The sequence below is a fragment of the Odocoileus virginianus genome, chromosome 6, assembly GCF_023699985.2.
Source record: "Odocoileus virginianus isolate 20LAN1187 ecotype Illinois chromosome 6, Ovbor_1.2, whole genome shotgun sequence".
Classification (NCBI taxonomy): domain Eukaryota; kingdom Metazoa; phylum Chordata; class Mammalia; order Artiodactyla; family Cervidae; genus Odocoileus; species Odocoileus virginianus.
The window spans coordinates 68,571,127-68,584,026 of record NC_069679.1 but is presented as its reverse complement, the minus strand read 5'-3'; the positions used below and the strand labels follow the sequence as shown (position 1 = coordinate 68,584,026).

At 52.7% G+C, this 12,900-nt stretch overlaps 1 protein-coding gene across 1 annotated transcript; it reads left to right on the top strand.

Moving 5' to 3' along the window:
• Window positions 1–549: 549 nt before the first annotated feature.
• CCDC177 (coiled-coil domain containing 177) lies at window positions 550–9,837 on the top strand. The gene is made up of 2 exons (XM_070469550.1): window positions 550–895; window positions 1,771–9,837. The coding sequence occupies exon 2, from the start codon at window positions 1,798–1,800 to the stop codon at window positions 3,892–3,894; it is 2,097 nt and encodes a 698-aa protein (XP_070325651.1). The 5' UTR covers window positions 550–895; window positions 1,771–1,797; the 3' UTR covers window positions 3,895–9,837.
• The last annotated feature ends 3,063 nt before the right edge of the window (window positions 9,838–12,900 follow it).

Below are 12,900 nucleotides of genomic sequence, written 5' to 3'. Positions count from 1 at the left end.
AAATGTTATGTCCCCCCCACCCTCCAACTCTTTCCCTTAGGCACACCTTCCACCTGTCTGCTGCGGCCACTGCCGCACAAACTGGATAAGAGGTGGTGAAGAGGTGTCTCTAAATAGCACTCACTTACTGGCACTGACTGGTTTTAATCTGTATTGTCTGGAACCAGGAAGTGCTAAAATGTTGCACTAAACCCTAGACACATCTTCCGCCTGCCTCAAACCTATTTGAATGTCCTTGATTTTTCTTTAAAAAAATAGTCATGGTTCAGATCAGGAGCCGTAGTTCTATCAAATTATTTGCCATCAAGATTGTTTGCTTCTCAGGCTGAGAAAAAATCTGAGCAAGTCCTTCATTCTGCCTAGCTAAGGTGCTGATAGAATAGGGTTTCTTGATAAAAATATTATATATATATATATAATATATGTATGTATAATGTATAATTTAAATACATCCCGCCCGCCCCCCCCCCCCCCCCCCCAACTTCTCTTTGCTCTCTAAGCAAGCAAATCAACACCCTTGAGCGTCCACCAGGAGGCGCCGGGGGACGTCGAAAGACCTGCGGTCCCTTTACGATCGGAGAGGCGGCGGTGGATGCAGCAGCGATGGAACCCGGCTTGCTTCCTTTTTTAAGAATCAGCGTGAGGGAAGGGAGCAGAGCTGCGTTATTTTAGGGAGACCTTGTCGCACTCCCCCTCCTGCGGGTAGGGAGCGTCTGGGGTGTGCGCGGCCCCATGGAGAGACGCTGGCGGTGGTGGCGGTGGCGGCAGCTGGAGCTCCTATCGCGGCTGCGGCCGGCAGTAATCCGACCCCGCCGGCGAAAGGACTGAAGAGGCACAAGGAAAGCAGCGAGCTGCGAACAAAAGCCTCGGCGCGGGGCCGAGCCCGGGACGTGGGGTAAGCGAGCCGGCCCGGGCACCAGGGAAGCGGACGGGCTCGCTGAGCTCCAGGAGCCCAACCTCGCTGGGATACGGTGGGGGCACTCGGAGGACGTCTGGGGACAGGTGTCCGAGCCTAGACTGGGGTGGATGGCGCTTTTAGCACGGCTTTAAGAGAGAATCGGGTGCATCTGGGAAGACCCAGGCTCCTTCACCACCCCCGGCGAACACCCGGTGGTGGGGACGCGGGGAAGGCGGGCACAGTTCCCTGCAAGCCCTGCCCAAGAGGCAGGAGCAAGGATCGATCAGCCCTCCCGGGGAGGTCTTTTTCGGGCAGAGTCACTTCTCTCCTCTCTACCGTCACCTCTGAGCCCTACGCCTGGGTCTCCTTTGGCAAAGGGAAATCAACTATAAACTTCTTCCCTGGGCAAATGGGGTCTTCACAGCAGTGCACTGTGAGGATGCACAGACCTCCTTTTTTGTTCCTGCAAAGCTGCCTCCCCGGTCGCCCGCCTAAGCGACAAATGAATACGCTAATCCTCTCGGGAATCCTCCAGAACCTCTCGGGTCGGCTGCCGCCTGCACCTCAATCTTTGCATTTTAACCTGCAACAGGGGAGAGATGCATCTAGCCGGCAAGACGCCCGGGGGAGAGCTTGGCCACGGGCCTCCGCCCCGCACTCCAGCGCTGAGGGAGACAGAGGCTCTGTGCACCCTCCCGCCCGCTTGGGTTTTCAGGGCATCGGTATTATGATTTACATTCCACCGGGCCTCTGAGCCTAATCCCAGAGCGGATTAAGTTGGGTGAGGGGATGAACAGGAATGGGGGGTTGGGGGGGGGGGGTCGGACTGCTTTTAAATGTATTCCTCGATGTCCTTCCCTTGTTATCCTCAGTGACTCTACAAAGGCACAGGCTCAGCCATGGTGGATCCCGTGCCTGAAGAGGAGAAGCTGGGAGCCGAGCCCGGAGGCTCAGAAGGGGACGAAGCCGCCGCGTCCGTGCCCCCTGACTCCCACGGCGCCCAGCAGCCCACGGCGTCTTCGGCCTCGGCCTCCGCCGTGGCGCCCCGCAAGGCTGAAGTCCCGTCCGCGGCCGAAGGCGGGCAGCGGGAGCAGTCCCCGCTGTTGCACCTCGACCTCTTCAACTTCGACTGTCCGGAGGCCGAGGGCAGCCGGTACGTGCTGACCAGCCCCCGCTCGCTCGAGGCCTGCGCCCGCTGCGCCGTTAAGCCTGTGGAGCTGCTGCCCCGGGCCCTGGCGGACCTGGTGCGCGAGGCCCCCGGCCGCTCGATGAGAGTGGCCACTGGCCTGTACGAGGCGTACGAGGCGGAGCGGCGCGCCAAGCTGCAGCAGTGCCGGGCGGAGCGCGAGCGCATCGTGCGCGAGGAGAAGCGGCGCCTCTTCACGCCGTTGGGCCCCGCGGCCGCCGCGGCCTCGGCCCCCAGCGCGGGCAGCAGCAGCAGCTGCAGCAGCGCGAGCCTCCCGGCATCGCCCGCCCCGCGCGCCGCTCGAAAGGCCTCCTCCAGCCCGTCCCCGGCCCGGCCCCAACCCCCTCCGGCGGGGTCGCGGGCAGGTAGGAAGAGCCACTCACTGGACTCGCTGTCCCGCCGGCGGGAGGGCGCCCTCAGCTCCGAGTCCGGTGCGTCGTCGTCGTCCTACAGCGGAGAGAGCCTGCGGGAACTGCACTGGCCGCCGCGGGCCTCGGCCAGGAACAGCTGCGCGGCGGGGTCGGCGGCCTCGGCTCCTAACCCCCTGGGCCGCCCATCTGCCCTAGCCCTGGTTCCGCTCACCGGCCGCAGCTTCAGCCTCGGCGACCTGAGCCACTCGCCCCAGACAGCTCAGCACGTGGAGCGCATCGTGCGCCAAGTGCGCGCCGAGCGGGGTCTGCGCGGGGTGCCGGAGCGCGACCGGAAGATCGCGGCGCTGATGTTGGCGAGGCACCAGGAGGAGCGCCTGCTGTTGGAGCAGCGCGCCGCGGCCCACGGCCAGTGGGAGCAGCAGCGCGTCCGCGCCGAGCAGCGGCGGGAGCGCGAGGAGCGCGAGAAGCAGCGCGCCCTGGAGCAGGGCCGCCGGGCCTGGGCGGCGCAGGTGGAGGAGCGGCGCGGCCGCCGAGGTCGCGAGGAACGCGAGGAGGCGCGGCGCCGGCAGCGGCAGTGCGAGCGCAGCGAGGAGCGGCGGCGGGAGCTGGCCGAGCGCCAGGGACTGCTGCGGCGAGAGCGAGCGGAGCGCGCGGCCCGGGAGGACCGGCAGCGCAAGCTGCAGCAGGAACAGAACCTGAAGCAGCGGGAGGAGGGCCTGCAGGAGGTGCGCGAGCGGGCCGAGCAGGTCCGCAGGGAGCGCGCTAAGCGCGCGGCCCAGGTTAAGCAGCAGCAGGAGGGCCAGTTGCAGCGGGAGAAGCGGGAGCTCAGCAGGGCGGAGCGGGCGCGCCACGAGGCGTTGCTGAAAGGTCGGGCCCGGCAGGAACGCCAGGAGCGCGAGGGCCTGCGGAGCTCCCTGGAGGCCAGCTTGGGACGCGCGCAGGAGAACTACGAGCAGTTGGTGGAGCAGCGCACCCGGGAGCTGCGCGAAAGGGCAAGGCGGGAGGAGCTGCAGGGCCGGCGGGCCAAGGAGGCTGCTGAGCGCAAGGAGCGGGAGCATCAGGCGCACCTGGAGGCGCTGGCCCGGGCAGGCGAGCGGCGGCTGCAGCACGCGGCGCAGGCGGCCGAGGAGGCGGTGCAGCAGAAGGCGCGGCGCGTGGGCCAGAGCCGGATGGAGAAGGAGCGGGCCCAGCGCGCCAACAAGGAGAAGGTGGAGAGGGACGAAGACTGCCGCCGGCGGGAGCTGCTCCAAGCCATCGGTCGCAAGCTGGAGCGCAGCGAGCAGCTGTCTCGGGAGCGGCGCAGCGCGCTGGAGAGCGCTCGCTCCACAGCCCGCGCCTCCTTCCACGTGCGCGAGAAGGTGCGCCAGGAGACCAACACGCGCTCCTTCGATCGCATGGTGCGCGAGGCCCAGCTGCACGCCAACCTGGACCGTAAATGACCGCCGCAGTGCGCGGGCTAGACTGCCACGCTCAGCCCCGTGGCGCCCCTTTTGGCCATTTTGTCCGGACCGTGGGAATCGCCAGTCGGGGCACAGCACCGTGGCGTCGCCAGGCTTCTAACCAGTGAGGCGATGAGAGGACTGATGTATGAGACCCGTCAGTCCGCCGCCTTTGTTTTTAAAAATCGGCTTTGTTTGGAAATGACATAGCACAATCTTCCACCACATCCCACCTTCTTGGCTCCCACCCTGGCCCTTGCCAAGGTTCCCAATGTGTCTGTTGAGTTGGAAAGGAAAAGAGCTGGGAGAAAGGGGCTGGGTCGAGAGTGGGGGCGGGGGGAGGGGCAAGGAGACAGTGCAGAAGTGACTGCCCCCTCCTGCAGCAGTCACCCCAGGCATCTTCACAAACTTGGTATCTGAGGTGTCTGCACAGATTGCAGCATAGGAGGCATCTCCTTGGCTCCCCTCCATCTTTTAAAATGTGGCAAGTTGCACAACGCTTGGAGGCCTCGCAGAAAAGCACAGCTCCTCCAAGGTATTACACCACCCTCAAGTGACCGAAAAGCTATTGACTTTTGTATACTAGACTTTTAATCTGCCACTTGTGCAAACTGTGGTCTTAGTTCTGCTAGGTTTTCTGTTGTTTCCCCTAGATTCTCTAGTTAGACAATCATCTGCCAGTAATGATCTGTTTGGATTTTTCGTCTTCCTTATGTTCCTAGTTGACACAGGTTTGGTGATGCTGTTTAGCTTTAGTGGAAGCCCCCAGCCCGGGGATGTGGATTCCTTAGGCAGCAGTGTTCCACCCCACTGAGCTTTCTTGCAGGGTATTCTCAGGGGAGGTAGTGTCTGATGGCCACCTCCCAGTGTGGGGCCCACTCCTGGAAGACAGCATCCATGCCTTAAGAAGCAGAGCTACCTATGTGCCTGCCCAGGCCGATTCTGCCTCAATCTCCAGCCCTGGATGCAGTCCCAAGAGTGGGCCCCAGAGAGTTTGGGGTGTCGTGTTCCCTATGTGAAGGGATCATCTGAGGGCATTTACTTTACTGTGTGGGCAGAAGAGCTGGAATTTGCCTCTTTGCCGTGAGGGTCATGCTCACTATGGTTTGACAGTGTATCTTCCTCTCCTCTCCTTCCCCGAATGAGGAAAAAGAGGATCCACCCCTACCAGACATTCCTGGTTCCCTCTCCCCTAGGACTGAAAGTATAAAGTCAGTCTCTCCGTGCCTCACCTCCCCATCGTCCAGATGGGGCCATCAGTACTCTTCTTTCTCCTGGTACCTCAAGGCCTCCCAGATCCAAAGCACCGCCTCGGTATTATTTGTTGGTCTTCTTTGTGCCTTTCTTGACCTGGAGTTGGGAGGCAAGAGGACTGCTGCTGGCCTAGTTTGTTTCCAGGAGTATGGATTCCTGGCCATGTGTCACGGACAGGTGGTCATTTATCCTCTGGGGGAAAATACATGCAAGACACTTTCTGGTCCAAAAAGTCCCGTTCAGTTGTCTTCCGGCAACTTTCACCCTTCAAGTGCTTCCTTCCACGAAGCTGAAATCAGCCCCCAGGCATGTCCTCCCAAGGACTCTACCTTCATCAAGGAAGGTGGGGAGTAAAACATTACTTTCTACATGAACAGGATCAGAAATAAAAGTTACCAAAAAAGAAGAAGAATCAGGGTAGAGAAGTATTGTATTAGACATAGTTCATGTATATTCTGTTGGGCAGAATTGTCCCTAAAGTGTCTGGTGTCATACTCACATGCACACACATGCACACATTCTGTTAGCGACTCCCCACCCCCGCCCCCGACCCCAGTGAAATGCCAACAGGTACAGGAGTATTGTGTAGAAGGAAGCAGTGCTTGGCTGTTACACATCAGATGCTGTGAAACCAGGAAAGGAGCTGTGCCAAGGCTTATTTCTTGAATGCATGAAGTTTTCCTCGAATTTTCATGTCGGTAACCAGGTTGTCAGTGAGCTATAATAATCAGCATTGTCGGTGAGTCAAGGGTATTTAACTAAAATGTGAATGTGATACTGGTTCTTAACTGGTGGTTCCTGATTTGACAGAGGAGACTCTGAGACTTTACTAGGAAGTTCCACCTAAAACCACTTCCTTCCAAGGTATACACATTCGTTTGAGAAGGATACAATCTGTTTGGATTTTTTTTTTTTTTTTGGACAAGGCGCTGAAAGGTGATCTTACTTGGCTCTGTAGTCAGTTTGTTTTCTGACTTCCTGAGTGACTTTGGGTAGATCACCTCTGTGTGCCTTGGTTTCCCCACCTATAAAGTGGGGATCATGACTTCTGCCCTCCTCACATAAACACTGTGGGGATGAATCAGAATCAAAGTGGTGCTGTCAGTTCTAGGACTTTGGAAACAGCAGGTACAGTCACTACAACCAAGGATTATGTGACTGCACTATGCCTAGAGTGTAATGTGGCCATTGTGACCTGGTGCAGAAAGAAATGTTCTCGAAAAGCACATTGCGGATTATAATGCCACATATGATGTGAAGGTCTGGGTCTGAATGTCACCAAATTAGAGATTTGCGCTTAGAGAAAAGCACAGTGTAAAGGAAACAAGACTTTGGGGTTCTTTAAATACATATATATAATTCAAGCAAAAACAGAAGCTAAACCTAGTAGTAGTAAAGAATGGTTCTTCCAAGTTTCCAACCTCCTGATCACCCTCTAGAGTAGGGGGCTTCTGTGTATTCTAGGCTAAGTAGTCATGTTACTCTTTGAGGAAGAACAATTTCCAGGATCCTTTTGTGTGTGTGTGTGTGTGCCCTTTATTTATAGTCTTTTCTTTGAATTGATGGTAGGGAGGAGTAGTGTTTCTTACTCTGAAATGCTGCAAGAGAAAATTGGAGGAGTGGGGCATGGTGGGGATGATGGACAGAGAAAGTCTTACTTCTGATGTGAATATTCTCACCAACTGCCCCGAATTTGTCTTCCATGCTGCAAGTTCCTACCATCCAGGAAAATACAGACTTGACACGACCCCAGACCTTCCCACTTGCCCTCTTGCTCAGAGCAGAAAGAGCATGAGATGGGATGAGGAAGAATGGGAAGGGTTGGAAGAAACTTTAGTTTGGTTCGTTACCCAGGAAACAAGCAGGGCAAAACCATTTCAGATGGAATCATCAGTGGAGCTAGCCCATTGTCCTGCTCAAGCAATGACCAGTGCCTACACCACATCTGGACAGGAAGACGGAAGTTTCCTTTCAGAAGCACACAGATTGTGAGTCTTTAGTGGGAGCAGTAATTAGGATTTTCCAAAGGCACAGTCTGTAGAGTAGTGAAGGCACATGAGACTGCCCTTTGTGCTCAGGCCACTCTGCAAAGCCCACCACTTAGCACCCCCCTTCCTTTAAAAAGTCCACTGAAACAGAGGGGTGATTGACTCTTCATAAGGGGCTGTATCTTACTTACCATTGAGTCCGCCAGTGGTTTAGCACCTCTTATATAATAACCACATAAACACTAGATGGAGAGAGGGATAGACAGCGGATGGGTGGTGGTCAGAGAATGGTAACCAGAGGACATTTGCACAGAATGGATTGAATGGAGGCCTCCCTTCATCTGTCAAATTAGTATCAAGCACCTACCAGGTGGGCCAGGCATCGCTCTTAGTGCTGAGAAGACAAGGTCTCTCTGATATTGACCCTGTCTGAGAACATGATATTGTGAGATGAGCAGACACCTTTATTTCCTTGTTGGGCTTAACTGCCTTCCCATCCTGGTATCCAACCATAGGCAGACCCAATAGTCCTTCAAGCACTAATTTCAAGCCTTTGGAGTTTCCTGGGGACTTGCCATCCTCCAGCCAACCATCATCGAGTCCTTGTTCTCTTTCTCTTAGAGGAGCCCTGATTATTCAGGTCAAATTCATAAGGTCATGTACTTAATCAACTTTAAATTACAGTACAAATAGATTAATTACCTTCAAGGGCATTATTGGTATTGCCTTTAACAGAGGCAGTGTAAATAATGATCGTCAATGTAGAGAACCAAGCCTCAGGCCCTACAGAGTCCCAGATCACCAAAACAGGGTACCAGCTCCATCATTCCACTGTTCTTGCTGAGATAAGAAATTCAACATTTCAGAAGCATTTCCAGTTTTAAAGTCCCAACAAAAAGAGATTTTTGATTCGTACTAAATTGCTAAGAACGTTCAGTGAACTAGAATATTCCACCTCTTAAAGCTTCTAGATGATTGAGATTACCCCCCGGGTTGCTATGGAGACTTGCCCATCTCCACCCTGCAGGTCCCTGGGAAACATTGGGCAGAGGAGCATAAGGAAATTTGGCGTTTCTCGACACAGCCTGGGAAGGGGCTTTCAGAGATGCAGCAGACAGCTCCCGGTTCTAGAAATGTTATTTAGGCCTTAGATGTAACACATTGGCCGGGGTATCTTATGCGGCACTGCAGCGTTATGCCTGATCACATGCTTTGGCTGCATGACTCTACGTAAGAGCACTACGTCTGTTCACGTCCTTGCTCTGTTCCACGGAGCTCTGGTGCTCTCCACACGCACCTCCTCCCAGCCCTATGCACCCCCGCGTGCCCCTAGCCCCTTATATTCTCCCTGGTGCTGCTTTGGCTTTACATAGGTCAGGGTTAGGACAGAGGGTATGGTTAGTAGCAGGTGTTAGGATATAGAAGTGGAGGGTGGTTTCTTTCTGAGGAACACTGGTAATCACTGTTTACAGTATTGTTAACTTCCTGATGGATCAAACACCATGTCCCAAATGAGCACAAAAAACTAGACCGAAGTGATTTTTTTTTTATATTTTTATTTATTTATTTGGCTCTGTCAGGTCCTTGCTGGGGCATATGGAATCTAGTTCCATGATCAGGGATCAAACCCAGGTCCCCTGCATTGGGAGCGTGGTGTCTTACCCCCTGGACCACCGGGGAAGTCCCCGAAATGGTTTTTTTCCCCTAAAAGTGATTTTTAAATTAGCAGCCATGTTGAAGTGTTCATGCCTCTCTCCTCTCCACCTGTACAGTATTGATGGCGTGTTTTTGTGTCAGACCCTTGTGCAGTTCATAGGACTGTCAGATGGTTCATCTCTATTCCTGTGTTGGAGTATACACGTGCATGCACACACACATCCTCCTCCCCATCCCAGCCTCAGCATTCTTGCAGAGGGAGGGGTTCTGTAGCCATCTCATTCTTTCAGAGAAGGGTAAGCTCTGGGAACAGTGAGATGCCCCTTGGTGGGGGTCCACTGATTCCACCTACCTCCAGCTCCAAGGCTTCTTCAGTTTCTGGCTGATGAGCATGGTGTCCATGTTCCCAATTCCATCATTGAGCCATGTGGCTGACAAAGGCTGTTCATGTTGCCACTACACTTCTTCCCCCTACTTATTGTGAGAAGCTGACTGGGAAACGGAATTCGGATGCCAAAATACTGACATCTGGAACATCTCAACTTGACAGAATGACTGATATCTTCTAAAAATCCAGTTCATTGTGGCTACCATACTTTTGAAGCAAAGCGTTTGGCAAAGGAACAAGCTTTGTTGACTTATACAAACTATTGCCTACTATTCCACAGACTCCTCCTGTCGTCTGTAAAATGGGGACAAAAATTCCTACTTGGTAGGGAGTTATTAAATGAATCAAATGCTTGGAAAGCAGCACGGTCCCTGGCAGATAGCACTCAATTTGTGGATTCTGTTATTTCGAATGTGGAAAGGTAGTGAAAGAAGGAATGCAGTAGGTTGAACTTCAGCCTGGTGGTACAGGTGGAGAGCAGGCTTGGATGGCAGCCCTTTGCAGTAGTATGCACCCCTTGCTCTGTGGCAATCCCCCAACCATTCCAGGGGAAGGGGCTTTGGAAAAATGGGTCCCCAGTAACGTGTTGTAGTCTAGGGTTGGGGGGATTACCATGTTTACCAAATGTTTGGCAATAAAATTGATGTATGATGATAAGATTTGAAATTTTATTTTAAGACTTGATGACTAAAATGACAGACTGTTTTAAGATTTGCATCTCTTTCTTGGCGTAAAGGAAGGTGTATTGTCCTGGTTGGTCCCAGTGCTTTGATAGCATCTTTAGCAGAACCAAGCAGAAGAGGGTGTGAGAGAACCACTCTTCTGGGGTGCTCTGCTACCGCAAGGTGTGGTACCTGGCAGGAATTCTGAGATGTGCAGCCAGCTCTGCTATGGCCCCACGAGCATGAAGAAGAGGGTCTGGGACAAGCCCAACCTGGGAGAGCGCCGATGAACTCACTGTGGGAACCGGCATTGGACCAGGAAGGAGAGAGGTAGGCATGCATTATCTCAGACAAATGACATTGTCTGAGAAGGCTCAGAAAATGCTCCTATCTCCTTCCCTGCTCCCTGGCCCTGCACACGGCTGCATGGAGGTTAGCTGAAGGACTAGATCTGTACACATCCACATCCCACTCTGGATGTACATCAATGCACAGAGATGCTGAACAGGCCACCTGGCCCAGGCTGGCTCACACTGTGCATCAGGAAGTGAGGACCACAAGTGAGGCAAGTTGCTGGGAGATCCCCTGCATTGTCACCTTTCTTCTGCCCCTGAATATCCTAGAGGGAGACTGCAGTGGACCTTAGAGTAGGCAGAAGGTGCCTCCTAGGAATATCTGCTTGTTTGAAGAGAACCCTCAGGGTAAGAAAAACACAGAACCAAAGGGAGCAATTTGCTAACATGCCAAGCACTTCCATTGGGCAGCTGACTATTTTAATCACTTAATCCTCACTTAAGCTGTAACTGATAAGTACATTATTATTCCCATTTTACAAAAGAAAATTGAGGCACCAAGTTTAAGTCACTTCCCCAAGGTCACACAGCTAGTTGGACAGAATCCGGTTTGGAGGATTCAGTTTAAATGGGCTTAACTTCAACTGATACACATGTCACTTACTAGACCAGCCCTTTCTGCCTCTTGAGATTTACAGAAAGAGTATAATAGGAGTGGAGCAGTTTAATTGTTTGATCTGGGCTCAGTCAAAAGCTCTGGCCCTACATTTCCTAGTCTCCTTCTGTTGCCATGGGTGGGTGGAGAATTCTGCCTGGGCTCCTACTTTCTGCAGCCAGTAAAATAAGTGGAAATAAATGATGGGGAGGGAGGAAAGTGAGATTCTTTGGAAAAAGAAAGGGCTGATTTATGAAGGGTCATTAAAATAAGTAAGAGCATCATTAAGTCCGAGAAAAGATAAGATGCAGTGAGAGTGGAAGAAAAAGGGAGGAAATTAAAAAAAAAAAAAAAGAGGTTGGGAAATACTAGGAAGAAGCCAGAGACAGCAAAATTCAAGGTTGGGGACTTCCCTGGTGGTCTGATAGCTAAGACTCTGTACTCCTAATGTGGGTGGGGGGGCAGGTTCAGTCCCTGGTCAGGGAACTAAATCTGCATGTCTCAATGAAGACCTAGCACAGCCCAATAAATAAACATTTTTAAAAAGAAAAGAAAAATTCAGGTGGGATCTATATCTTGTGAATCAGCAGAGCTAAACAAGTCAATGTCTCAATCAAGGAGTAAGAGGCCTACCACTGGAGCGATCTTAAGGCAGCCAAAGCAAGATCCAGGGAGGAGAAAGGAGAAAGTAGGTGCCTTAGGTACTGATAGTAGCTATAGTCCCAATTCAAACTTGTTCATAGTCTAGACCTGTCAGATTTACAAAGCAAAGTGTAGGCAAGCAGTCTCTAAGGGGCTTTCCAAAAGTCACCAAAACTTCTAAGAAAAGAATGTACCTAGTTTCTTGTGCTAGTGATTAAGCCAGTTAACAGATGCTTGGAATCCATTTGAAGGTACTTTTGAGATACACCTTCTCTGCGTGGGCCCAGAACAGATCTAGTTTCTACCTCAAGTAGCAGGAAAAGTAAACAAAACTCAAGGAAAAGAGACAGTATGCTTTTAACTTTGAGGGCATGGTGGGTAACAGTATTTAGAAGGTGAAGGCTCGAAATGTACACAGAGCACTAGAGTTTAGAATGATGTAGAAGGTAATTGATGATGTTTATTAGGATAGAGAAAAATCTAGTGCTGATTTTCTTTGATGCTCTTATCATCTAATTCCAGTGAAAGAGCCAGCTTGCCCTGAAGCTATCAATTTGGCTGAATAGGAAATTACTGATATTCAACTGTTTTTTGACCTACAAAGCAGCAAACAGTGGGGTGACTTGTGCCCTAAATGGGCTGTCTGAAACCCCTGCAGGAACTGGGGGTGGAAGTTCCTAATGGAAGCCCAGATGGCTGGGACATCCAGGTCTCCTGCAGAGATGTCTCTTAAGGAGCCAGCGCAGACAGGTGAAAGGCAGCTTGCGGGTGTGCATGGGCAAAGGCAGCTTTTCTTCCTGCAGGAAACATACATTTACATCAGCATTTCTAAGTGAGAATCCATTTGGTCTCCCCTCCATCAGACTGGGCTGCAGGGCAGTTCATTTCCTTAAAATCTGCAAACTTTTCTGCAGAGGCTACAGCCTCGTGGCTGACTGCATGCTCCCAGGAGTTCCGCAGGGAGCGAGTTGATCAGCACACTGCTGCCTGCCCAGAATACCAAACAGCAAACAGCAGGGCAGACTCTGGTTCTCTGCTGCAGCCGGCTCCCCTGGCGCCAGCTCCGCCCTCCAAGAGCCCTTTCTTTCCCTCCATTGTCGCTTTTCTAGAAGCCTACACGTTTCCAGGTGGCAGAAAAACGTCTGCAATCCAGCAATATATTTCTAAAACCTTCTCCATGACAACACAGGGCCTCGAGGAGACTGCCAGCTCGGAGCAGCCAGAGAACTGCCCTGGGGGCAGGATGGCAGAGAGCTGGCACCGCTGAGCCAGGGATGCTAAAATCTGCCTTAGCGGTGTTGCAGTCTGGGGTTAACATTCCGCAGATTCTGAGGAAGTGGCGAGCCCGTGCCTCCAGATGCCCAACAATGATAATTCATACACCCTGATGTTAGCTCCGAAGCCAATAGTCCAGGGCAGCTTGGACCGCTTTTCTCCTTGAATGATCTTTTGCAGCGGAACAAGAGAG